This window comes from Peromyscus maniculatus, chromosome 10, assembly GCF_049852395.1.
Source record: "Peromyscus maniculatus bairdii isolate BWxNUB_F1_BW_parent chromosome 10, HU_Pman_BW_mat_3.1, whole genome shotgun sequence".
Lineage (NCBI taxonomy): Eukaryota > Metazoa > Chordata > Mammalia > Rodentia > Cricetidae > Peromyscus > Peromyscus maniculatus.
In genome coordinates this window covers 69,504,044-69,528,590 of record NC_134861.1, presented here as the reverse complement: position 1 = coordinate 69,528,590, position 24,547 = coordinate 69,504,044, and the positions used below count along the sequence as shown (strand labels likewise).

At 46.9% G+C, this 24,547-nt stretch overlaps 1 protein-coding gene across 2 annotated transcripts in view; it reads left to right on the top strand.

Moving 5' to 3' along the window:
- Positions 1-24,547, top strand: part of Scfd2 (sec1 family domain containing 2) — a 327,459-nt gene that overhangs the window by 279,965 nt on the left and 22,947 nt on the right. For both annotated transcript variants that reach the window (XM_076546449.1, XM_006979706.4), the window contains exon 6: positions 15,292-15,437. In XM_076546449.1, coding sequence (XP_076402564.1) covers positions 15,292-15,437 — 146 coding nt within the window. The remainder of the gene's footprint in view (positions 1-15,291; positions 15,438-24,547) is intronic.

The following is a 24,547-nucleotide window of genomic DNA, read 5'->3' as shown; positions in this document are numbered from 1 at the left end:
GAGCAGGGGAGAGCAGTGGGTGCTCCCAAGTTGGGGCGAGCCTGTGGGGAGGGAAGAAGACCACAGAGGGTGAGAGCCGAGGGCCAGCCTGACACTGAAGCCCCACAGTGGCAGTCTCCAAAGCTGAGGCAGGGAGCTTTGGGCAGGCGGGCAGGACTCAGGTTAGCAAACAGACTGTACGGAAGTGCGAGCCCAGAGAAGAGGGTCGTCCACTGAGGCCAGTTCACTTCCCCCGGGGATCAGTGAGAGCTGTGGCTCACCAGGTCTTCAGAGGTGGAAGCAGCGTCTCCTCTGGACATTCTCTGCTGCTGCCCTCCCTGGGGCTATGGAAACCCTGAGTCCACACTGAAGAGTAAAGAATGAAGTGTTCACTGTGACTTCTGTAAGGCTGTGTAAGTGGTTTGTGACATCCAGAAGTGTTCATCTGGAGAGGGTCAACCCCAGCACCCAGGAATAAACCTGCCCCAGATCATCCCTCCTCCCCACCAGCCAAACAGAAAACAGCTTTGGGCAGACATGGGAGGAGTTAGGAGGGGTGGTGGGGAGGACACAAAGCAGTGTAATAATGTATGAAATTCTCAAATATTTTTTAAAAGAATGAGATTGACATATTGCTTTTCAAAATTGGACTAGAAGGGGTTGAGGGATGTTATTTTCACTAAATGCTTCAATTATATGCTTATGAAAACAGTTCTGATGGTTGACTATGACAAATGGTATCACTATGACAGAGTCCTCAAGTAGAAGTCTCCCAGAATTCCAGGCAAAACAGTCCTGGATTGGTAATTGTCTGTTTCCTACAGCTACGAACTAAGCACCTACATGTGCTCAGCACAGACACTGTGGTGGAATATTCAGATGCATCAGTCATTAAAACAGGCCCTGGTCCTCCCTGGCCCTACCCCATACTGCTATATGACACTAGCCACAGCTGTATTCCTCGGCTACAGTGGCAGCATTTCAGGAGCTTAGTGGCCATACTTAGCTGGTGGCTGTTGTTAGGCAATAGATCCGGACTTTCTATCCCTGCAGAAAGTCCTAGAACAATGATGTTCTAGAGCGGTGGTTCTCCCCCTTCCTAAGGCTGCGGCCCTTTAATACAGTTCCTCACGCTGTGGTGACCCCCAACCATAACATTATTTCATTGCTTCTTCATAAATAATTTTGCTGCTGTTATGACTTGTACTGTAAATATCTGATATGCAGGACATCTGATATGCGCCCCCCAAAGGGGTTGTGACCCACAGGTTGAGAACCACTGTTCTAGAGGAATAATGATGCTAGCAGTTTGTACCATGTTACCCCATGCTCACATGCATGCATGCCTCTGTATGGAGTGCATGTCTATATGACATGGTAGACACAGACTGTTCAGTATGTCTACTCTATATACTGTTCAGGAACCTCCTCTGGTCACTTACTCCAGTGTGGACATCATTTATTAATCAGTAACAGACATGTTCATTCTGTCCTCCTAGCAAAGGACATTTGCCTAATTCTGAAGTTTGCTAGCACGTGACTGTCCTTGCTGCTTGCACCTGGGTCCCCCGCCTCTCTGATCAGTGACGTCCAGTGAGGTGATAGCAGCATGCCAGGCAGTCGATGCTCAGTGCTTTCTCACCAGCTCATGGGGCTTCACAGATGTCCTGGAGGGACGTGTCTGGTTGCTGTGGCCTCAGAGCTTCCTGCCTCCATCACCACCTACAGGAGGGAGGCTTTGGGAAAGTAGAGCCCCAAAGCCATGGCCGTCCACTCTAAGGAGGGTGGTTTCAGTTTTGTTTGTTTGTGCCATCCCCCCAAATAAACACACACCCACTCACACATGTGTGCGCACATGTGCATTCGCACAAACAGCCTGTTTTTTGTATCCAGGCTCATGATCATTTTATTGGCCACCTTCTAGATACCCGGCTTTCAGAAGGCACATGTCTAGTTTTATGAGTGCACAATGGAACCCTTGTGGCCTGGGAGGAGGGGCAAGGGACACATGGGTGTCATTAAGCCTGGTCCCCAGCTCTGGAAATGGTGTTTCCCTGGGAAGGAGGCAGGGAGTGTGCAGACTTGAAGGCAGTTGTGCGCTGGTGTGTGAAGAGAATGCCAGTGTTATCAACCTGGCCCATCAGGGTGATTGTTTTTCCCTCTGTGATGGAGGCCCGAAAGGAATTCTAATCATCTTGGTGTCTTTACTTCTAAACTAACTCAGTCCTCTCCTTTGGGCTCCCACAGCCCTCAGCCTGCAGGACACAGAGCTAGCTCTGATTCCCTGGTTTGGATCCCCATCTTGCAAAGGGGAGGAACTCTGAGCCTTGTCCCTTCCCTCCGTCACTCTTCACGACAGCAGGGACAGGGAGGAATTCTGAAAACAGCTGCTGCCTTGAGACTGCCCCTGCTCAGAAGCAACTGAAAGACTAGCCACCCTGAGTCTCTGTCATCGTTTCCTTTTGCTGACAGAGTTTAAGACACGCCCTCGGCATTGCTATTCATCTTCGAGTTCTCAACTGGAGAAGTGCTGAGAAGCTGTGTAGGAGCCTAAGCCAATATTGGCTTGGACCAGGCAATGTGCATCAAGAAGGCTGCATCCAGCCTCCCAGTACAAGAGGTCCTTCCTCCCTCCACCGGCAGCCCAGCTCCATCCTGGAGGTTCTATATCCTGCCCCTTCTGCATCCCGGCTCCCCTAGGAGCAAGACCTGGACGTGCAGCAAGACCTGAACGTGCTCGGAACCGGGACATTCAGGCTTTGGAGGCAGGTGCTTGCCTGAAGGCTTGCTGGGTTCCTCTGCCCTCCACTCTTAGGGCAACCCCGCTGCATCGCAAAAAGGGGTGCGGAGCAGGGCACTATTTTTACCGTTCTCTTTCTTGCCCCAGGCCCATTAGCAGCCTTTCTGGCCCACATCCCATCTCTGAATCAGGCATGACCAACCTGCACATGAATCCACGCTGCCTCCAGAATAAAGTACAGAAAAGCAATAGATAAGGGGCCTCATTTAGAAGAAGCTTAAATTTCAAGCATAGCGATGCTGGCTCAGGTCAATGGAGATTTACAACAGCAGGTGCAGGGGGCCTTCGGGGGAGGGGCAGAGAATGATTTGTGTGCATATTGGGGGAGGGCAGAGGCCTGGGCACATTTGATCTGTCTGCTTCTGGAAGAAAAATAAACTCCATTTGCGCTTCTGTTCTTAAAAGAAACAAGAGGGTTGAAAGAAACTTGAAGCCAACCGGCTTCCCATCTATTCTTCTGCTCCTCTCAAACAGATTAGAAAGTGATTCCAGGTTATTACCCACCTTTGCTTGCCCAAAACTGTGGTGTGGGAGACACTAACACCCCCGCCCACCCCACACTCCAGCCCGTGTTCGCAGACTCTTCTGTTAGTCAGCTCAGAGACCGGAGCTCAAGAAACACAATAGAAAAGAAAGTTCCAAAGCAATCTTCTAAGTGGCTGTGAGAGCGAGAGGCTGAAGGGCCAGACAGTCCTTTGAAAGGCTTTTAAATATGTCTCATTTTGAACATCTGATTGCATCCTTCTCTGCAAATGAACAATTAGTGTAGCGCAGGGTATATAACTATTGGACATGCATTACTCTAAGACAAGTGCGTATTCAAGGAAACCTGGATAAGAACATTGCTCCAGGGGCACCTCACAGCTAGAAAGGGACTGTACCAGCCCTCCGCTCTTCCCTCCCCACACTATTTCACTGCCATTTCTAAAATAAGTACAACATTATCTCCTGGGGGAAAAAAATCAGAGCATTTTTGAAACCAGCACACAGATTGGGCCCAGGCCTCTGCCCTTCCCCAATATGAGGTTCAGATGGAGGAGAAAGTGCTGCCTGGACGTGGTCTTCCCCAGTTCTCTCTGGCCACAACCCCAGGAAGCCTTCCAGGTTGTCTTCCAGGTGAGGGGATCCTTCCTCACTCCTATCAAGTCAGACCCCTCAGGCCCCACCACACACTCCCCTCCATGCATAGCCTGTGATGGAGAACAGGAAGAGAAGGGTATGGAGTGAAACATGATTCAGGACCCACCAAAGAAATGACCATAGGGCACCCCAGCCCCCTGGAGGGCATGGGGGGATCCACGTGCGCGAGTCAGGAAGGGAACCACCGTGGAAGGGGCCTCTGGGCTTCTCTTCCACGCCTTCTGACTTACTGGCCTGGAACACTGGCTCTGCAGTTCTGCACTGAGAGCCTTTTCTTTCTAAAATCCAACAATGGCAAACTCGGTTCAGCTCAGGGAAAAGCATGTAGGCAAGTCCCATCCACAGGTTTATATCCATCCTATGTTATCTTTACTGTTCATTTTTTTGACACACATCCTGCCTCACGCGTCCCGTCCCACCCTCAGCAGCCCTAGGAAGTAAACAAACTGTAATGAAAAGCCACCAGCTGGGCCTCATTCACAGACGGGTTATGGTGAGTCCTTTGCGGGCCTCGCTTCCTTACAGTAGTGCACGAAGTGAAACCAGTGAAATTGTCGTAATGTTCATGAAGAAGGTACAGCCTCACCCCCAATTCTCTCCACCTGACAGCTGTTGAAAATAACCAGATGGAGGGACCGTCTCTAAGTCAGCTCCGAGAGGCAGCAAACCACTCCGTGCTGTTCAGAGCCCCCAGAAATGTCCACACAGTTTGAACAGGAACTGTAATAGAGTGTAAACAGCAAGTCTGTGATTCGATGAATTAACTCAGCATAATCAAAACAAGCTACCTCTTAGGAAGGCTCACAGTGAGATCTGCCACTGTGAATCCTTGGCTGTGATTGCTGGTGGGAGCCCTGTGCCAGCTGCCTGTGGGGATGTCAGAGCTGGTGAACATGAGATCTGGGGTAAGCAGATGTGTGGGCATTTTCCCACTTACACAAAGTTTTGTGACTGGGGAAGGGACCAAGCCAACATGATAGGAAAGAGATCTGGCTTTGCCACAGTGCCAGTAGGTCAGATGATACGTGTGACTAGAAGCTTGATGCCCACCTTCTTAACCACATGGACTCAAACTCTGAGTGGAGAACTCCAGATCTCTTTGTGGTGCATTTGGTTGATTTGACAGACAATGTAACAACCAATGTGTGAGACTGTATTCATGACACTGCATCACGTGGTCTGTGAGGTTCACCCTTATTCAGCTACACAAAATCTCGATAACTGGCTTGGTACAGTTATGGCTTCAGTAGAGCCACTTTGGAGAGGTTTCTTGGAGGCAAGGTTTAGAAATAACTGGGGCTACACCACTTGTTTTTATGGTAGTCTAGAATTGTCTGTTTTGCTCTGGCCTAGATATTTTCTGAAGCGTTACAGAAGTTAGGTTTGGGGGCCACCAATCCCTCTGCCTATCTGGGACAGGAGTTTTGCTTTCTGGGCCTCTCTGGCAATTTGACTCTGTGCCCTGCCACAAGAAGTTATCTTTAAAAAGTCAGGGCTGGGGCAATGGCTCTTCCACTAAAGTACTTGCCATGTGAGCCTGATATTTGGATCCCCATATGGAAGAGTCATGTGCCTGGGACCCCCAGGGTGGATGGGTGGGACCATGCTGATCCCAGGGGCTCACTGTGTACTGGGTGTAGCCAATACAAGTTCAGTGAGAGACCCTATCTCAAAAATCTAAAGTGGAGCAAGACGCCTAGTACCAACTACCTCTGACTCTTGGTTGCACACATGGGAGAACTACACACACACACACACATACACACACACACACACACACACACACATGCTAAAAAAATATATTTTTTAAATATGCAAGTTCTGCAGAATATTGCTGCCAGCCGGCCTTCCCTTCCCTACGGTAAAAGCCTCAGAACTAGGACTAGAATTCTGGGCAGCCGTGTGCAACTATTCCATATTCTCATCTGAATATACAAGTCTCCCCTCGTCTACCAGCATCCCAGACCTGCCTAATAATAACAGATTCCAGCTGTTCTTCATTCCTTTAATCAGCTATTTTTAAAAGCTGAATCTGCTGGAGGCTTAGAAAGTAGTCCAACTGGTTTTTGTTATACTTTTAAAGATGATAGTTGGTACATGTAAATGCTTGTGTGTGTGTGTGCACGCGCGCGTGCGATCATCCTAGAAAACATAATTAAATAAAAGTACCCACAGCCCCATCCTCCTATCTTGTTCCTTTGCTCAGTACCTACCTCCCCACCCTCACCCTCTCCAGAGGTAACCAGTTCTCTGAGATCCATATTCATCATTCTCTTTTCTTTTTAAAACACTTTTGTCAGGTATCTGTATATACTTGAGGGGAATGTGGTTTAGTTTTTCATGTTGCACAGACAAACAGAATTTCTCTGCCAATTGAATCTGCTCTTCTGCAGTAGCTTTTTTGGGGAGTTGCTTCACCTCCCCTGGTAGCCTGCAATTGCTCAGAACCAGCCTGGAGCTCTTTGTTTGAAATTTCCTGCAGGGACAATTTATCATCGGCCCAAGAAAATCAGTACTGTTGCTTTACGGCATGTTTGGTCTGATTCAGAACTTTCCCCACTCGTCTCTCTGTTTTCCACGTTCATTTATTCAGGAGGTGGCTGTCTTCTTTGAGCCAGGCACTATGCTAGACCAGCAGAAAAAAAAGACAGCCCAGCGTCCCCACTCCCACGGGAGCTTGTCTCCAGCCCTCTTGTCTCCCGCCCTCCACTGTTACTTGAGTCCCGATAATGAATGGTCTAAGAGACTGCGGACAATGGACAAGGTTCCGTGACAGAGGGGCTTCGGGTTGGTAGACTCCAGAGCCAGAGGGAAAGGTTGCGGAAGGCCTTCTAGAAGGCCAGCCTTTGGGGGGTGTCTGATTATACTCTGAGCCCCCTTGTGACCTCCACATTTGTATTTCTGGCTGGCACTTGATTAGGCAGCCTCATTAGCTCATACAAACATAATGTCATTGCCACTACACTTAGGCAGGGGGCCCTGCCACACGGGCAGCTCCAGGACTTGGGGAGCAACAAAGGAGAAAAGTGGCCCTGTGAGACCTGGAACCTGGCGGCCCAGATTACAATTTTATGTATAGGAACTTTAAAGCCATCCTAGATCACTAAACACGAGATTAACGACACAGACAGAGCTCCTGGGTAGTATAATGCAGGCCCTCAGAAATACATATGTATTATACACATGGACACAACTTTACATGTGTATACATGTATCCTTCACCTTCTTAACTAACCTACACATGACCCCATCACCAGAATTACTAGCATTCTTTAATCACTATATAAAATGTGACAGAAGCCAAGACTTCAACTCCGCCCCCTTTCCTAAAGCCTCGGCCATGTGTCTACACAGGGCTGCTGTTCGTGGTGGAGCTGTATGCTTCTGGAAAGTCATACTGTGCATGTCCTCAAGCCCGCTTCTGTCGGTTGTACTTGTTACTAAACTGCAATATTTAATTAAATATTTTCACATACTGATGAAATATAAATTAAAAAAAAAAACTGTCCTCAGTGACAAACCTAATTGAATGCTTTCAAAAGTCTCTAAAGACAAGTCACTCTTAAAAAGTGCTTTTGAAGTTTGAATGATGCTACTGCAAAAGGTTTGGGGAGGGGAGTGAGACATTAAAATCCACAAGAATTCTGCCCTCTGACTATGCTATGGGCTTCTTTAGCTTATGGGTCCACTTACATGGTCATCAGAAATCCTAGGAAGACATAATGGTTTGTGAGAAAAGAACTCCGCAGTAGACAGTGCCCAAACAAAGGACACTGAAAGATTAGTGAATGCACACAGCTAGATGTTAATTTAAAACAAAATTATACTTGTATATATGTGGGTAAGTAAACATATGGATATAAATATTTGAGTATATGTATTTGGGGGATGTATCTGGATATGTATGCATGCACGTTGGTATTTGGGTGGCTGGATGTGGGTATGTGTGTATACACATTTGTATTTGGACGCATGGATATGTGTGTGCACATGTTTCTATTTAGAAGGATGGATGTGGATATGTGGATATGTTTGTATTGGGGGATGGATAGATGGGTGGGTAGACAAATGACTACCGATATGTATATGAGAAATCAGGTTGCATGATTCCCATTTTAAATAATCTCCCATTCTCCAGTCCATCTTAAGAAGGCTTGGAGAGAGGGCTAGGGCTGTTCTTTGGCTCACCTGCTCAGGAGAGACCTCCCTCCCCACGGGTTGTTTTATCCAGTTCACATTTAGAAGATTTCAAATGTCATGTCATTTTCCAAGTTTATTTGGTTTTCACTTTGTTAAGTTCTGCTTTCATTTACCAAGAATTATTGTGAGAACCCCAAGAAAAGACTCCATGTTAAAAAAGCAATCATTTCAAAAGAAAGAAAAGGGAATGTCAGCCTGCTGGATGGATGAGGGAGGTCATGACCTCTCGGTGCTCTGACCCTTTTGGCCGTGTCAGACCTGAGATGACCTTTCCTCTAACTACCTCACAGAGGCGAGCCCCTGCTGTTTAGAGCCTGCTGAGAGCCCAGTGGCTGGGATGCAACAAGAAAACGGGCTGAGAGTTCAAAACTCCCGGGCAGTCCGAGGATGAGGGTACCAGCTTGGACCTGGAGGAGAACTGCCTTTTGGTCAGGCTTAATGTATATTCTTGACTCCAGTATTTCCCAGATGGGTTTCAAGGGCCTAGGGGAATGTGTAGACCTTTAAGGAGAATGGGATCAGTAATAGGAGCGATTTCAAACCCAGTTAGCCATTCCCCTTCTCTTCAGCGTCTCCAACTGCACAAGTACCCACGCTGTATGTTTGATCAGCACGAGTGCATGTGCACACAGGTGTGCAAGTGTGTGCTGAAGGGCCAACCTAAGGGCCACTTCAACTCCGGCCGAGACCGGCACAACCTCCTATCTGAGGTGCCTCACTTTCTTGAATGCTTGAGAAATAAGGACAAACATGTGAAAAGCCAGGATCTTGTGAAGAACCAGGGAGCTCCAAGCCTGGTCCCTGGGAAAAGTAAAGAAAATTCAGCTCAGCCACCCCAGACGAGGAGGGGTGAGCCGTTTCAGCCATCCCAGGAGACCATTAAGCGACCCACGCCTCCCACAGTGTTGTGGCTGGAAAGGGCCGTCACTCCAGGGTTCAGGGCTATGGGAACCGCTGTTCTCCCATTGCTGAAGTAACCAGCCTTGAGTAAGTGAGAAGGGTGAGAGGAGAGCAGAGCGAGGGGTGGCAACACAGGAGCTTTGTCTCAGTTCCTCCAAGGAGTAACTAGACACTGCCCAAGAGACCCACCAGCCCTCCACAGAGAGACAGTGTGGGGACGCGAGTCGTCCCCCATTTTAGAAGAACTCGGTGCTGCCCTAGGGGTTTGGGAGCCTCCCTTATCAAGAGGTAGGCCTCCGAAGTATACAGAGCATGCTCAGCTAAAGGCTGGCACCCACATCTGCTTTATTAGCTATTTAACGAAGGGGCTGAAATGAAAATGGCCTAGAATCATATACTTGAGTTGACTTAAAAAAAAAACAACCCACTGTTATCAAGTGAACTGGCTTAATGGAGCAGGCTGTCCGGGGAGTGTTAGAAGTAACTGAATATGGCACACGACAGATCACAGATTCAAAAGGGGCTGAGCAGCAAGCCTGGGAAAGGCTCACACCTTGCATGGCCAGAAAGAAAAACCTGGGTCTAGCTGCAGACCATCCCATAATGTCTACTCCTGGGGCAGGCCCTGTTCTTCCCAGGAAGAAAGGCACTTACCACTGCATTGTAAAAAAAAAAAAAAAAAAAAAAAAAAAAAAATTCTTTAGTATAAAGATGAACTAAGCGTATTTTTCATTTTTCATCTGTTCGCATGCTTTTAACATGTATGGAATCATGCAGTGGCGAGCAAGCCACCTTGGGAGTGAGATGGCTTAACTCTTAGCTATGCCATGGATTGCCGGGGTGGCCTTCTGTTACTTCCCAGTGGCTCACTTGCTCCATCTGCAAAGTGAGGATGGTAATAATGTCTACCATGTTACCACGCCGGCTTTCTGTGGAGAACAGATGTGCTAATGTACATGAACTTCTTCTTAGTGTGGTTGGCAATGAGAACGGTGGTTCTCTACCTGTGGGTCTCACCCCCTTTAGTGGGTGAACATCCCTTTCACAGAGATCACCAAAGACCATTGGAAAACACAGCTATTTACATGATGATTCACAACAGAAGCAAAATTGCAGTTATGAAGTAGCAAAGAACATAATTTTATGGTTGGGGATCACCACAGCATGAGGAGCTGTATTCAGGGGTCACAGCATGAGGAAGGTTGGGAACCACTGAACTAGAATGGACATCAGAGAACAGAGATTGCTAATAATGTAGGGAACTGTGCATCCCATGATCAGCCTTTGTGTCCATGTCCCCTCTTTTCTATTAACTTCAGTAAGAACATGGAGTAAACGGCTTCCCCAGATTAGCCTTTGAATGGCGGCAATCCTGGTGTCTACAGGACTGCTCATCTGCAATTGAAGAGACACCTTGAACCCTGTCTCTACCAAGGAAATGAGTGGAGGAGCTTGTATTGGTCGCTGATATTTCTGACCTGTGTTTCTTTTTCTGTTGTTTTATCTTTTTTTTTTTCTTTAGGTTTTTGGGACAGAATTTTGCTATGTAGCCCAGGCTGGCCTTGAACTTGTAATTCTCCTGCCTTAGCCATTTAAGGCCATAAATTATAGATGTAGCCATTATACTTAGCAACAAACCCTTAATTTTTCAACAAACCTTGAAATTTTTTTTTACTTGAACTTAGATTTTTTTTTAATATAATATATTATGGTTAGTTCCCCTTCCCCAACTGCTCCCCACCTCCCCACTCACCAAATCCTCACCCTTTCTTCCTCTCTCTTTCATTACAATACAACCAGATCTAAAAATAACGATGATGATGATGATGATGACAAATGCAAGATAATTTTGCTGTTTGTTGGTTTTGTCCCATTCCGGTTTGTTTGTTTTGCCTGTTTTGGAAAGGTTTTATGTGCACAATTTTTACTATATGGCTTCAGTAAGTAAATGTAAAACAGTGAAAATGAAGTAAATTATGAAAAATGGTTGAAGGGTGATTAGAGGTGAATCCCTCACTATTACTGTCCCCAGACCAAGTGCACCCCAGGACACTTGCTGTGAGGAGAACAGGGAAATTGGAGAGGGTTAGCAGTTAGAACAGAAACAACCCTGTACAAAGGGCAGTTTGAACAGTAGACAGTTTTAAAGAAGATCTTCACTTTATTGGTAAAGTTTGGACTCTGTCTTCCTTCCAGCAGTTTCTGTTGTTCAGTTGGGTTCATTGAAGTTCAGTTTCACAGGAACCCATACTCACTTCTGTTAACCAGCCTGCTCTGTAGTTGCCCTTAACCCATGTGAGGTCATGGCTTTTGCCGTAACTTTGATACATAATACACAAGTTCCCCAAATAGTCTAGACTTTTCAGTAAATCATCTCAATCTAGATGACGTCATACTAAACTCTGCCTAGTGGATAAATGTTTTCCTCTGTACTCTTCCCCCAAATTAAAATGGGCTGTGGGGAAGACTGACTGACTTTTTCAGTTCTACAGAAAATGAGTTATTTTACATTAAGTATTAGTCTACTAGTTAGTCCTTTAGGGGAATTAAGAACATGCTGTGTGGTATTAGAGCTAGGGATGTTTCTTTCTCCTTGTCTTCATGTCTTTGTTCCTTGACAAGGTAATGAATAATCTAAAATGATAAATTAGATAATGGAGGATAGATAGGTAGGTAGATAGATAGATAGATAGATAGATAGATAGATAGATAGATAGATAGATGACAGATGATAGATTGACTGACAGGTGATAGACAAATTTCCTTACATGGGTTTACAGAAAGAACCCTCATTCATGAATGAAGAGCTACATCCTTGGCCTTCCCTCTTTTGTTGATAACGATGCACAAGCTGTGCTGTCTCAGGTTGAGCTTCACTGCCAATAGCAACCAGGGTGGGAGGCTATTCCACACTGGCCTTTTACAGTCCAGCTTCTCCTAGTTTTGAATCTTTTCCGGATTCAGGAAGAAGTTACATGCATGCATCTCAGAAAGCTACAGGTTTCCTCTTTCCATGAGGTTTGCCATGGATTTGTTCCAAGGATTTGTGTGGACTCTTGCATTCTCTCCATCAACTTCCTTCCACACCCCCTGGAGTCCTCCATACACACAAAGTCTACCGAACACAGAGAGGTTTTCTCACACTGGTCTTCACCTCTGTGAGGTGAGGTGTGGGTTGTCCTCAAAGGTTCCCGTGCTGGAAGATCAAGCCCCAGGGTGCTGAGATGACAAGGTGGTTAAACATAAAGAGGTGAGACAGGGGAAGGTCAACAGGTCACTGACACTTGCCAGAAGGGATCAGTTCTGGTTCTGCAAAAAGAGTTCTTAAAGGACTGAATTGTGAAAAGAATAAGACTGACCTCTCTCTGCCCTTGCTTCTTTCTTTCTTTATTTTTATTTTATTTGTTTATTTATTTTTGGTATTTTGAGACAGGATTTCTCTGTGTAGCTTTGTGCCTTTCCTGGAACTCACTCTGTAGACCAGGCTGTCCTCGAACTCAGAGAGATCCGCCTGCCTCTGCCTCCTGAGTGCTGGGATTAAAGGTGTGCACCACCACCGCCCGGCTTTGCCCTTGCTTCTTGTCTCACCATGTGATCTGTCCCCTCACACCTTCTCTCATCATGATGCCAAGAGGCTCCTCACCAGAGGCTAAATCGATCTAAGATTATAATGGAAACTCTCTCTATAAGGTTCCAGCCTCTAGTGTTTCATTGTAACAAAACTAGTAAAAACCATATATATCAGTTACTTTTCTGGGCTGTGATAAAACACCATGACCAAAATCAACTTAGGGAGGAAGGGTTTGTTTGGGCTTCTGGTTACAGAGGGATAGAATAGATAGTCTGTAATGGCAGGAAGAGTATGACAGCAGGCAGGCATGGTGACAGGAATGGGAAGCTAGCTGATCACGTTTTTATAACGACAGCTCCCCCACCCCACACCCCATCCCCAGTGACATGCTTCCTCCAGCAAGGCTCTACCTTTTAAAAGTTCCATGCCTCCCCCCAAGCAGTGCCACGATTGGAGGGCCAAGCATTCAAATACAGAGCCTATGGGGGACATTTCTCATTCAAACCACTCTGCCACAGTTCAGCTTTTTTTAATAACACAAGTCAGGCATTTGTGGAAACCAGGAAACAAATATTTATTGGGGAATTTTGGAAACAAGTATATATTAGGGAATTTTGCCTACCCTTAAGGGTTACCACACGCAGCGCCACAAACTAATTAAGAGTATGGGTCAGCCACTCACATACCTACCATCTCTCTGCATGGATGCAGCTGGGGTCCGTTGGATGCTTCTGTGTATGCTGGATGCATCCTCTTTTAGTTTAAGCTTGTTTGACTCAACCTCTTCCTTCCCCAAACAATTTCCTTGACTATCAGACTTGACAAGTATCTCCTTGCTTCACAGCCATTTGGAGAACTATGGTGGAGAAAATAGATATAGTGAACGTTGACAAGGCTGTAGAGAAACTGAAACCCTCCTCGAGTGCTGGTGGGAATGTAAAGTAGCGAGTCATTTGGGAAGTAGTGCGGATCTCGCATTCTTCCAAAGATTAACCCAGAGTTGCCAGTAAGTGCACACAAGAGAAATGAAGGTACAAGTCCACATGAAAACTTGTCCACGCAAACCGCCAGCATTATCATGATAATGTAGACACAGAGACAACCCAAGTGCCTACCAACTGAGAAACTTTGTTTTCTTTCTAAGGTTTTTTGCCTTGGGTGTGGTGGGTACACATGTGGGTAGACACATGAAATGTAGTGTATCGATACAGTAGAATGCACTATAGCCATGCAGTAAAAAGAAAGGAAGTAGTGATATGTACTACAGCCTGAATGAACCCTGAAAACAGAGCAAATACAGGATGCCAGCTGCAAAAGACCACATCTATGATCTATTAATATGAAATGTCCTATCAGTGAATCCATAGAGTAGAGAGCAGACTGATGGATACAAGGGGAAGAATCGAGATACAGGCTGACAGATTTAGGGTTCCCTGTTGGGGTGATATAGGTGTTCAGAACTCAACTGTTGGGTAATGGTTGTATGTCTATGCATGTGTAGAAAACTATTGGGTTGTAAACACTTTAAATGGAGAATCACATGGTATGTGAAAAACATGTCAGTGTTACAGACTAGGTCAGGGTATGGATCAGGCTGCCTGTGTCTGATCATTGACCACTCTTGTGAAGGAAGGAATACAATGTTAATGAACCAGTTCTTGAGGGGCAGCTGAGCCTCCTCAGAATGGCAGTGGAAGCCATCACTCAGAATTATCTCCATGAAGGAAGAGAAAGTAGGGGTTGTTTCTCTGGATATATAGTGCCCAACACTTCTAGCCTGCCCACATGAAGGCCCACCAAGCTGCTGCAACCAGAGAAAGCCCAGACAGAAAGAGACAGAGACATAGACAGATGCAAAGGCAGGCAGGTGTTCCAGATGGGCAGCAGAGCACACAGGCACTATGGACCCTACAGGTGAGGCCTGGATGACTGAGTGGACATGCAAGGCCATGGCAGTACCTATTCACAGGAGTACCTAAACCTGCACTTTCCTCATGCTCTAAAGGGGACAAATTGTACCTGTGACCTCACGGGGGTCACATGAGAGGTGATGAGTTGTCACGTCTGGTGTATCAATGAATTGAGGATAAGTGCCCTCAATGTATCCATGTTTTATGAACCTCTGTATTATCTTTGATTATTTCTCTCCTGGATGGATGCCTAACAGAAGAGTAGTCGATCAGGGAGAGTGATGGCCACCTTTGTGTTTTTATTAGCTTGGGCTGCTCCCTCTCAATGGTCCTGGCACCCGGTTTATTTAGCACAGTCAACCACTTTGAACTTGTCCATGCCAGCTGGTTCCACTCTCGGTGTGGCTGCTCTCTTTCTCCATCCTGTTGTCAGACCTTCTGGAAACTGTCAGTGGATTACAGACAGACATTCGTCACAGCACTCACTCCTGTCTTCCTTAGGTTCCTCTTGGTTTTCCAAGGCAGTGTCTGAAAGTCAAAGTCCCTCGGGAGCCTCTGCAGTCTAGTGTCTGAGTCCAGTGGCTGTGGTGCCAGGCAATTCCCACTTCTGTCCAAAGCATTCACACTCATGTCCCATTACTCATGGATGATTGCAGCAGCCCCGTTAGCAAACAGCCAGGGAAAAATAGGGCTGAAGGAATTCCAGACTCTTACATTGAGCTCAAGCTGTCATGAGGAAAATTTAATTTAAAGATTTGCTCACTTATGAAAATATCTCTGGACTGTTTCAGGCTGTGACTCTGCAATTAACCTGACATTTCCCAAATCTCAAGTTGCTGTGAATGATGTCTTCACATCTCTCCAAGAGATTGCCGGAGCTAGAACTCTCATGAAGCAGTTTAAGTCTGTGTATGTCCCTGGAAATCATACCCATCAGGTGAGTGTACGTGATTTCAGTATCTGTCTGCTGCTGTGTTTTAGGATTCAGAGACCATGGCCACAAGGAAGTTCCCCCTCAACCCCTTTAGAATAAGGGTTCCATTCTAGATGGGCTCCCAAGTTCCCTTTAAATGGACCATTTGGGGCTCCACTAAGTCTGAAAGCCTTTCAATTCATCTGTGCCCCAGACTTAATGTAACTGGTGAAAACTGGATTGGAAATCACCCCTGTTTATAGCCACGGGTCTGGCTCCGCTGTAGACTATAGCCTGAGGCAAGGCCTTTGCTTCGGGCCCAGCTGCTGTTGGTTCCAAATGAGGGACAGGCTTTATATACATAGTCCTAATTTTCTAGCTCTAGTCCTTTATCAACATTATCAGTGAAATATAAAGCAAGGATTTAACTGACTGTGGAAAGGAAAAGGAAAATTTGTGACAAGAGAAGCAATTGTTAGTAAAAATCCCCCTGCAGCTTTCTAAGGACAGTAGGAGAACCTACAGAGACTGTTTTGACTGACCATTGAGTAGAAAGATGATATGACAATCCAGGATGGGGGAGGCTGTGAAACCCTGAATGGGAGACCATGCAGGAATTCCCAAGGGAAGTACAAAGAGTCAAGGCACCTGGTGCTCTTGGAAGTTCCTCGTGGTCAATGTAGAGTCTGAGCTAAGGTCCCTGGTGACAAACAAGATTACAAGTGGGAACCTTGCCCTCCACTTCCCCATGATGGCTCTGGTAACATCTACTTATCTACTGAGGCTTCTTGGTGACTTTCCTGTGCCCTAGTCGGGAGCTGTGACAGTGAGGAGCTCATCTCAGGCTGATGACTGTTTAAGTACACGTAGAGATAAGCGAATGCCCTCCCCCCCCCCCCCCCCCCCCCCGTGACAACCCAGCAGAATCCCCGTTCTGCCTCCTGGGTGTTCCTCCAGCAGCTGACACTTGATGAGCACTCCTGGCCTTGGTCTCCCCTTTGCTTTCCAAAGCAAAGAGGCCAGAGAAGCCTGGCCTGAGTTCCAAAAGGGAGTCATTTGCCACATATACATAGTAACCATGGGCAGGTGGTAGTCTTTGCTGTCAGGACTATGTACATTGGTTCTCAAAGAAGTTCTAGAAGTATTGATTAAAAGTGCTGATGGCCATCCAAAATCACCCACCAAGATATCAAGACCATAGAGTTTGGTAATTGCAGAGTTTCCCATCCTTTAAAAAAAAAAATCTGAGAACACGACCACCACAGGATATAGATCATGTCACTCAGGTCACCAAACATGTGCAATTATAAAATTCAAAAAAATCAACAATTCTCGCCGGGCGGTGGTGGCGCATGCCTTTAATCCCAGCACTTGGGAGGCAGAGGCAGGCGGATCTCTGTGAGTTCGAGGCCAGCCTGGGCTACCAAGTGAGTTCCAGGAAAGGCACAAAGCTACACAGAGAAACCCTGTCTCGAAAAATCCAAAAAAAAAAAAAAAAAAAAATCAACAATTCTAAATACTGTGTTGTGGACTAGTTCCAAAAGACATGCTGAAACGGATGATATATGATGAAATTTAGACTGGAGAACGTCAGAAGGCAAATGGCTACAATAGTTGGCAGAGAAAATAAACCACAAAATTAATGAGGTTTTTTCCATTTCATGACCATCACGGGGGCACTGATTTGGCCAACTTCACATAAACACAGATTAGCTATGAATCATGGGTGTGATAAGGACACTGATGAGCTACTCGGACTCTGACTCCCCATCTGCCAATGCTGCCATTTCTTCAGGCCTCCGGATTCTGTCCTGCAGTCATGGCTTCAGGAAGTGAAGTTTTCCATGTTGAGTATCCGTCCCCTTATAGTAAGCCGGGGACATCAACACACGTAATAGAACTCCCCAGTGTTTACAGGGGACAAATGGGGATGCATGGGGTGATGCGTGCACACTGTGAGGATGAAATTAGTAGTAATGTAAACGTAGTGAAATACTCCACAGCAGTAGAAAGAAAAATAAATGAAGCCAGGCAGGTCTGCTGCATGCAGCTGCCTTTGAATCCTTGCCTCAGGCTCTACTTCTTGGGGAGTCCCAGCTTTGGGGGAGAAAAAAACATGGTGGATCTCTCTGTGAAACATTATTCTAATTTTGTAAAGGATATAACAAAATATAAAATTAAAAGCACAGAGAAGTTTATGTTTAGTAACTATTAAAAAGTGTAGGGGAAAATGTAAGAAGCAGGTTTATGGGAGGTAGGAAGAGACTGAAGAAGGAAAAGGAATGTTGAGTGTCCTACTGTGTGACACTGGACTAGTCATTCGCTTCTCTGAGAGCAGATCCTCCTCTGTTTCCCTGAAGCAAACCCTTTAGACAGGATTATCAACCATCTTCACCCGGTTTTGGCTTTTCAAGCTGTTGTTAAAGAATTTAAAGATACAGCTGTGAGTCCCGTGGGAGCAAGGGATGCTGATGTGTTGTCCCATCCTCAGGGTCTAGAGGGTCTATGCATAGGAGGTGCTCATTAAACGTTTGTGGGGTGACAACATCTTCAGTGTAACACGTCGTCTCATTGAGCTCACAGGCTGTACCCTAATACAAGGCAGGGAAGCAGGAAAGTACAGCTATAGGGTAGAGTCTGCGGCGAGCCACACTGGCTTTGAAGACAGGACCTGGCGGGGTTCATGGTTTGGCCTTCAATGTCCCTAAATGCACTTGTGCTGCAGGCTTGGTCCTCTCCTGATGGTGCTACTGAGAGGTAAAAACTTTAGGAGGTGAGGCCTCCTTAAAGAAAATAGGTCATTGGGAGTGTGCCCCTGAAAGATACATCGAGACCATGCGCCCCCACCTCATCCCACTTTCTGGCCACCAGAAAGTAAGCGTCTCTTCCACCACACACATCTGCCGTAGTGAACCACCTCACCACAAGCCACCAGACACCCACACCCCTCAGAAGCTGTGTGCCAAACTCAAGCTTCCCTCCCGTAGGTTGACTTCGCTCAGGTATTTCTCACAGCAGCAGGAAGCTGCATATCACACCAGGCAGATTTCTGCCTTTTACTTCTTCCAATTTGGCCTTTGGTACCATAGCTTGAGGGAACATGTTATCACCACACACAATCTAGCTGAGATGGCCCTGCACACCTAGGACAGGACGAGCCCTGGTCTCGCCCTGGATTCCTGTTCCCACCTGCCCTGCACTGCGCTCTGGCCTCTCTGCCCTGAGTCTTGAGTCCGGCAGCACCAGGCTCCTCACGCCTTCTCTCCTGCTCATGTACGCACATGCTCAGTCTCTGAGTCACTGCTTTCCCACTGGCACTGGAGGTACCTTTACTTCATCTTTGTCCGCTTCCCTTAGGTCAGTTTGGTCCATATGCAAAGTGCAGATAGCACTCCACTCACCTGAAGGTGAACATGATTTATGAAAGAATTGATCAAATCTCCAGAAGGAGCAGAAGAGGATCTAGACCTGACATGCAGAAGTCCTAGGGAGCCAGGACCAGATCCAGTCAGGACATTGGGGGATGGGGACACGGAGGCTGTTGCTGCAGCTCCTGACTGGAAGATCATAGCACGTGACCGGAAGCAGCTCTTCTGTGGACCTGTGGGTATCGCTTGTACCTGCCCCCTCTGGGCTGATGGACAGGCAGCTGTGTAGATGCTAGTACCTGGGGTGGTGGCCCAGCTGTGCCTCTTACTAACTGTGAGGTCAGGCAAGTCACTACCTCTCTGTGACCAATTCCTCCTCTGAAGAAGAAGAAGAACACACTCTCACAACGATGCTCTAAGAATTTGGAGAATTAGTGCCAGTCCAGCTCTTGTGATAGCCTCAGACACACAAACAGGACTTGCTGTGTAAGTACTTGTAGTACCATCAGGAAAAATAAAAAGCCACCCAGAAAAGGCACCATGACTTTGAGCTGTAAGCTCTTTTTTTTCCCTCCTGTTGCAAAAAACAAAAAAAAAAAAAAACAACAACAAAAACATTAAGGCCTTTTTTCATGGGTCTCTAAAAGTAACATGGGCCTATGACACTGTCTGTCTGCCCCCTAAAGGACACACTGGCTCTCTGGTCACAGACCACTAACACCAGCTGCCCAGGACAGGACCATGGCCCTCCATGAGGAGAGTAGGACATGGACCTCAGAGGATGCTCTGGTCCAGTGCCATCTGGCTCCGGAATGATGACAGTTGTTGGTTCCTTAGTCCTCGAGGCAGAGGTGCTGGAGCCGATGCAGCACAGATGTGGGCCTTCTTCCATGCCTCTGGCAGCTGGACAAGGAAGTCTAGTGCCTCAGTGCCCACGGAGGCTTGATTCATCTCGTCCCCGGGGAAGTAAGGCTGTCTGAGTGGTCGGTGGGCCCCATCTCTTTCGTCAGCACCCCCCAGCTTTAGCCAACAGCTGTCCATATCCTAAGCCAACCTCTGTTCTCCCCTCTAATTGTATTAATATCTGCCCAACCCCGGACCTGCTCAACTGCCTTGGAGGGTAAGGGGAGTTGGCACCAAACAGAGCTTAAACTAAGGACCCGCAAGTTTGACATTGTCCCAAAGACACTTCTAACTGGAGTGTGAATTCAAGGAAATTCTTTATTAAGCTTGGCTTTCATTTCTTCATATCGAAGTTGAAAAAACTGCATTCAGTATTTTAAGGAACCATTAGATTCTGGATATAAGGAAAAATGGGTGGATGGATGGATGGGTGGATGGATGAATGGATGAACAGATAAATTGAAATACTTTTGATCTTCAAACAAACCATTTCCTTTAAAAAGATGAAAGGAGAAAAAAGATCATAGTCTCACAAAAAGCAAAATAAATAGGCATGGAATTGCTTCATAAAGCCGCCAGCATTTCAGAACAGATGTTTCCCTCTGCAGTGTGCGGTTGAAACAAGCTAGACACCCTCCATGAGCCCAGTTTTCCTAAGATGCTGGTACATGGTGTCATGTGTAGAAAGGAGAGAAACATGCTTCTTTAGAGGCAGGACCAAGGGTTTCCAGCCCCCCAGCACCAGGCAGCAGAGCAAAGTCAGCAGCCTCATTGATGAGTTGAGCCTGGGCACCAGTTCAGGTCTCCTTGGCAACAGATACTTAATTCCAAAGACACTGGAGTTAGACTATAATATTTAATGTTAGAAATCACTGTGTACCTGGTCCCCTTCCTCGGGAGCTCAGCTCAGGCTTCTAGACACAACCACACCTTATCTCTACCACAGAACTAACAAGAGACACACACTAGTATTTTGTTTTCCATACTTTCTTTAACTATAATATTTTTAAGTCCACTTTGTTCTTGAAAACATACTGCAGTGGACACCAAGTCCCACCCCAATGGGACTGGAGAGGAGAAACCAGTTTTCCCCCAATGGAAAACTGATTCCAATTTTATACTTATTTTTTATTGTATTTATATATAATTTTCATTTTTACATATTTACATTTTATTATAAGCATATTTCTATTTATTCTCCAATCAGTGAATTGATATAAAGGCAAATACACTAATATTTCAAGCCAAAGCATTATTCTGACCTCAACATACTTTTTCCCTGATATTTTTATAAATGAAGGCATCTTTATAAGCTTCTAATCATAATACGGGTGTCATGCATTCTGGGCCTAACAGCAGGCCTAGCTCTGTGGTCACAGCCCCCCTGGTGCCAACATGCCCAGAACCAGAAAATAGTCAGAGGAGCAGTGGTCATTTTCCTTCCCTGAGCACCGTGAGGCGTGGGGCAGTCCACACAGTCATCTGGGAGCTGTTTGGTGCTGAGGTTTCCCTTGGCTTGGAAACCCCATCCCCTGTAGGGGCTAATTTCTCAGCCGCAACTCTGTAGTTCCAGCATTCCTCAAAGGGACTCCCCATTATTATTCAAGAGTCATCGGACCTGGAGAAGCCCGAAGCGCTAGCTGTCTATCAAGTATTTGTAGTTCCCCCAGTCTACAGCCGCGCACCACGCATGGGTCATTTGTGCCCTTAGCAGTCTTGCCTGTCTCCTAGCTTGACATTCTTTCTTTATCAGGTTGCCAGGGAAACAGAGCTGGAAAGTTAAGCAGAAGTCAAATTCCTGTGCAGAGGGCACAAAGGGTTTAATAATCCTCCGCCCACACAGACAAGTGAGGAAAGAGTGAAATTACTACTCCATCTCATCCTTAATGTGTCCATGGCTGAGACAATGCTGTGTCTTCTTGAACCCCATTTCCTTTTCCTCCTGGGAACAAGCAAGACCACATTTTCTAGATTCCCTGGCAGGTAAATGTGGACCCGTGACCAACTCTAGTCAGTGAATTATGGGCGGACGTGGTACGTTCGCATGCCGGGCCTGTGACATTTTTCTGTGTGTGCTGCCCCTTTCTCTTGGACCCGCCATCAGATGTACATAGTCTCCAGTGCAGGGCTGCGATGCCCTGGGAATACTGAAACCACTCCCGTGTGGGACCAGAGGTGAGTGGATTGCCAAACAGAGCCACCGCTCCCCAGAGCTCCTAGTAGTTGCGACAGAAGCAAAGAATAGATGACAAGTGAGGACCTGTTTAACTAACTCTACAGCAGACCACACAGCTGCTCTGTGACTCTGTAACACCTAGAAAAGATGTGGGTGCCACTCCAGAGACACCCCCGCTTAACTCTACAGCAGACCACACAGCTGCTCCGCCCTCTGTGACTCTGTAACACCTAGAAAAGATGTGGTGCCACTCCAGAGACACCCCGCCTGCCACCCTCTGCTGGCCCATGGCTGAGAAGGGCATGGTGCTTCACAAAGAGGAAAGTCCTCCTGCAAAGCTGCTTAGTCCAGGGACTTGAAATCACCTGAGTGGCTGGGAGGGAGGCCAGGTTCTCATCAGCAGAGCCCACGCCGGGAGCCTTGGCCTTTCCAGGCAGGGGAAGGACAAGTGCCGCTGTTACCCAAAGCGGTCCTCCCCAAAGTATGTCCTCTACATGTGTGAGCGTTGGTTCTTTTGTTCTCTGTTGCTTTCATAGACAAGTCGGGAATTTTCCTATCTGTTGTTTCTGTGGCAAAGCTCATGAACTCATTTTTAAAATAGCCACCACTTCTATTATTTACTATGCTGTGGTCATAAGTGAAAATGGAAAAGAGAAGAACACTATAGATGGCTTATACTGGAAAGGTGATTTCTTGGAGCCACAACAAGCTTGCGAGTCAGCATGAAAGGAAGAGAAAGCTATCAGTGTTGGTAGAGCCCCAAGGTGGTGCTGGTCCCTGCTGGTCCCTGCTGGTCCCTGCTGGTCCCTGCTGCCTGCCAGCCCCCTCCTGAGTCAGACTCAGCTGGCAAAGCACAAGTGTGGCTGGCAGAGTCACAGGCCAGCCTTTCACAACTGCATACGGGAGGAAGAGCTTAGAGCTCAGTAGCTGTCCCATCTCTAAAGAGACACACTGAGTCCAAAGTATTGTCGTGTGAGAGCAGAGTCTGAGAGGCTGCAGCCAGAAAGTGTGAGAGACTCATGTCACAAGTGTGTGTCAGACAGTAGAAAACGGTGTGCACATGGCTCTTCCGGATTTGTGTGATGTCCTAGGTACCTTGTACTTTTAACTATGGTTTATTTCCACATTCTAAGTAATTGGCTGAGAAGAAGTGCATGGTGCTTTGTTTATTTTCAATAAATAAGAAAGACTTTAACCTTCCCCAGTAATGCACAGCAGTCACAAAGACTCAAGAATGAAGGTGATGCCTTCAAACCCTGCTCCAAGGGAGCCCAGCCGGCGAGCACAGCCAGCGCTCAGCCTCACAGCAGAGCAGAAAGGCGAGCAAGGAGAGAAGAGAGAAGAGTGTCCATGCTTTCCATAAACCTCTATGCTTCCTGCCAATCCCCATCCATGCCGGGGGCTCTAGAGTCCTGAGCACAATCCCATCAGCCCTAGCACACTCTGCCTTGGAGAGAGGAGCACAGTACAGTGCTCCTGCTTGGGGTCAGAACCACCCCGACCAGGGACTGAACCCTCCCCCAGCCATTGTTCTTCCTTCCTGTGGTAGGCACACCCTATGGACGGCAACAACCTTACTTCATTTTGTAGAAGTCATGGAGGGAGTATACTCCTTTCTCTCTCTCTCTCTCTCTCTCTCTCTCTCTCTCTCTCTCTCTCTCTCTCTCTCTCTCTCTCGTGTGTGTGTGTGTGTGTGTGTGTGTGTGTGTGTGTGTGTGTGTTTCAAGACAGAGTTTCTCTGTATAGCTCTGCCTGTTCTAGATCTTGCTCATAGACCAGGCTGGCCTCGAACTCAGATCTGCCTGCCTCTGCCTCCTAAGTGCTGGGATTAAAAACGTGCACCACCACCACCTGGCTTCTTCTCTCTTAATGTGGCAGCCTGTATGTATTTCTCTGTTGTTCTGGTTGAAGTTGCTTTATATAGCCAGTTTTATATAAACCAAGCAAACAAATAACCATTAACTCGTCAAAGAAAGGAATGGTCCTTTCTGTCTTTTGTTCCTGTAATGCTTTGTATCTGCACTTCAGTTGCAAGTAACAGTGATCTGGAGACCAGTTACTTAACATACAACGTTTATTTCTCACGTGAAGTGGTCCTTGTTGACGGTCTGTGTCATGGTTTTAGCAGCCCTGTAGGTCATGAGCACAGCTTCTCCAGTCTCTGCCCTGTGGCCTTAGGAATATCCCTGTGTCCCATGCAGCAGAACAGAGAAATCGAAGACAAGGCTATGTCTCCATTGTAAAAGGCATGTTTCTGAAAACCCCACGGATCCTTCTGCTTATGTCTCCTGGCCCAGAGACTGGAAAGGCAGCTACCCCAGCCAGATAGCAAGCTGGAGGGTGGTCTTTCAGTCAGCTGATAATGTGCCTGACTGAACCCTGGGTCTGTTACGGTAATGACTAAGAAAATACGGCAGACAGCTTGGATTAGTAAGCTTTGGGGTGTTGATGAGGCACATCTACGGTGTGTCTGTGAGGGTTTTTCCAGGGAAGATTGCTTAAGGAAGTAGGGAAGACCCACCTGAATATGGGTGGCCCACTCCTGTGGACTAAGATCCCAGATGGAATGAAAGGGGAAGGGGACAGCCAGCACAGCCCTCCCGTCGACTCTGCTCCACTTCTGGCTGCCTCGTGTGCCCAGATCCCCTGAGCTGGGAGGCAGAGCCAGCCTCACCTCCCAGGAGTTG